At 48.8% G+C, this 1,416-nt stretch overlaps 1 protein-coding gene across 1 annotated transcript; it reads right to left on the bottom strand.

The window, feature by feature from the left end:
* WFDC10B (WAP four-disulfide core domain 10B) lies at nucleotides 1-1,416 on the bottom strand. Its single transcript, XM_011928918.1, has 2 exons — nucleotides 1,272-1,416; nucleotides 1-299 (listed from the first exon to the last, which is right to left on the bottom strand). Exons 1-2 carry the CDS (start codon nucleotides 1,360-1,362, stop codon nucleotides 169-171), a joined length of 222 nt encoding a protein of 73 aa, XP_011784308.1. The 5' UTR covers nucleotides 1,363-1,416; the 3' UTR covers nucleotides 1-168.

The following is a 1,416-nucleotide window of genomic DNA, read 5'->3' as shown; positions in this document are numbered from 1 at the left end:
TTGTTCTGGTTTATTTGACAGGGACAGGGAGTTCAGACAGCAGGGAGGGCGGCATTTCTGTTGACGTTCTTGTGCTGATGATTTGATGTCCTTGCGCTTCGGATGTGGGCACAGTCTCGGATGGAAGGGTTCAGGGAGCAGGATACACATCCCAGCCCACACTCCCACTCACAGGATGCTCATGCAAACGTTCCCACAGAAGGCTGAACAGCATATGTTATTTGCTTCACACTTTTGGAAATATGAACAGTGGTGGATGCATAGATCTATGCTGGGTCGCTTCTCACAGACCTTGATTCCTGAAACGGTGCAGAAGCAGGGTCAATGAAACCATGCACCTACAGAGCACCCTTCTTAAGCTTTAAGTTTCTCCATGGCCCCAGAACCAAGGCCCCCCTGACCACCATGACTCTCCTGGATTCTTCAGGGAACTTCTTTTCAGCCCATCACCAATCCTAGTGATTGGCAGTATCTTAAATCCTATCTCCCTGCCCTGCATCTCACCCCAGTAGACCTCAATGCCTGGGTTTCCTGGACTCTCACCATACACCTGCATTCAGAACTCTGTCTTCCCATTAATCATAGTGAAGTCACTCCCATAGGATTCACCTTAGTGAAGTTGCCCCCATAGAATCTACAGTTTGACCCTGAGAGCTCAAAGAAGCCTGAGACATTTTCAAGCCCTCCCCTATTCTCCAGAATTTGCAGAGCCCAGAAAAGAAGATGAACTTGCCTTTCATCTCTCCCTCTCCTCTCCTCACTGTCACTGTCCCTAGTATCCCTTCCCACCACCACTCTCCTAGCTCCTTTGATGATATACTTAACTTTGCCCTGTATATCCCAACTTTTCATTGCTCTATGTCCTTTTTACCCTACACTTATACCCATTTCTACACCTACACCTACCCTCATAACCACTTCTAGATGTTTACTCCTCACAAATGTGCATAAATCAAAGAATAATTGTCTTGCTTTCCCATTGGATTCTCAGTCCTGGTGCACCTTTCACTATGGGATGTACCATTTGTCTCTAAGTATTGGGAGCAAACAACAAAAGATGTAGGTTCCCCCTTCATTCCCACTACTAATCCCAAGGCCAGGTAAAGGGGTTGGAGGGCCATGGTTTGGGACAGTCCAGAGTCTGCACAGCATTGTGGCCAGAGCTGGATATGCAGAAAGGTTCCAACTCCTAGGTCCTACTCAGACTGGATATATCTCCTCCGTTCCCCCTACCCAATTCCCCCTCACCCATCCAGCAGCCCATCACCTACTCTGCACCCTCATCTTGTCATAGTATCCTCCCTGAGCCTGAAGCAGCAGCACACAGAGAACCAGGACAGGCAGCAGAGTCTGGGGTGCCATGACTCTGACCAGAATGTGAGCCCTAAGTCTGGCCAGGCAGTCACAGACTTCCCT

Source organism: Colobus angolensis, unplaced genomic scaffold (genome assembly GCF_000951035.1).
Source record: "Colobus angolensis palliatus isolate OR3802 unplaced genomic scaffold, Cang.pa_1.0 Scaffold8, whole genome shotgun sequence".
NCBI classification, from domain to species: domain Eukaryota; kingdom Metazoa; phylum Chordata; class Mammalia; order Primates; family Cercopithecidae; genus Colobus; species Colobus angolensis.
This window is presented reverse-complemented; position numbering and strand designations above follow the sequence as displayed.

What these genes read in the sequence shown, in the direction of transcription:
- WFDC10B (XM_011928918.1), bottom strand. Translation starts at nt 1,362, where the DNA reads ATGGCACCCCAGACTCTGCTGCCTGTCCTGGTTCTCTGTGTGCTGCTG. An exon ending in TGACAAGATGAGGGTGCAGA is followed by an intron (nt 300 to 1,271) that starts GTAGGTGATGGG and finishes GCACCGTTTCAG; the next exon opens with GAATCAAGGTCTGTGAGAAG.